This window comes from Penaeus monodon, chromosome 34 (genome assembly GCF_015228065.2).
Source record: "Penaeus monodon isolate SGIC_2016 chromosome 34, NSTDA_Pmon_1, whole genome shotgun sequence".
NCBI lineage: Eukaryota > Metazoa > Arthropoda > Malacostraca > Decapoda > Penaeidae > Penaeus > Penaeus monodon.
Window position 1 is genome coordinate 33,242,755 of NC_051419.1, and position 636 is coordinate 33,243,390.

At 29.6% G+C, this 636-nt stretch overlaps 1 protein-coding gene across 1 annotated transcript in view; it reads left to right on the forward strand.

The window, feature by feature from the left end:
- Positions 1-360: 360 nt before the first annotated feature.
- LOC119594753 (synaptogyrin-like) overlaps positions 361-636 on the forward strand; it is a gene marked incomplete at its 5' end in the record, with an annotated part of 3,275 nt that continues 2,999 nt past the window's right edge. Inside the window, 1 exon segment of the mRNA XM_037943845.1 lies at positions 361-494. Coding sequence (XP_037799773.1) covers positions 361-494 — 134 coding nt within the window.

Consider the following 636-nt stretch of genomic DNA (forward strand, 5'->3'; position numbering starts at 1 on the left):
TTGTGATTATAACAGCTTAGAGTTGACTTCATTATTATTTGGGAAGTATTAATCAAAGCACAAAATTAGTAAGTTGGGGATTATAATACCTTTTATGATTTTGTACCTAAAGGTAAATGTTGAAAAAAGAAAGAAAAAAGAATACTTGTTTTTTATCTCTTTCTTTTCAGATGCTTTTATGTGGGAAATCCGTTGCAAAAAAGCTTGTATTCATATTATTTATATTATATTGAAGTTGTTTATTATATATATTTACATCTTTTTTTGTAATGATCATATTTGGTATTACAGTTTTATTATTACTAGTATCATTATCAATATATATATTATTTTTTATGTTTATTTTTCTTATGGTTTCAGGTTTCTGGTCATTTTTGTACTTCATTGGTTTCTGCTACCTGACCAACAAGTGGAGCAGTGCACCAACCCCTCCCTATGGTGTCAACAACATGCAAGCTGCCATTGCCTTCAGCTTCTTTGCCATCTTTCCCTGGGTGAGTCAGGGATGGGAGTGAGAGAAAGAAAAAATAAGAAAGCAAGTGGAAGTCTGAAATTCTAAGAAATGTCATAGTATTTTAATGGCTACCTTTATTTTTCTATAGTATAAATCTTTTGCTTTGTAGTGATATATAATTT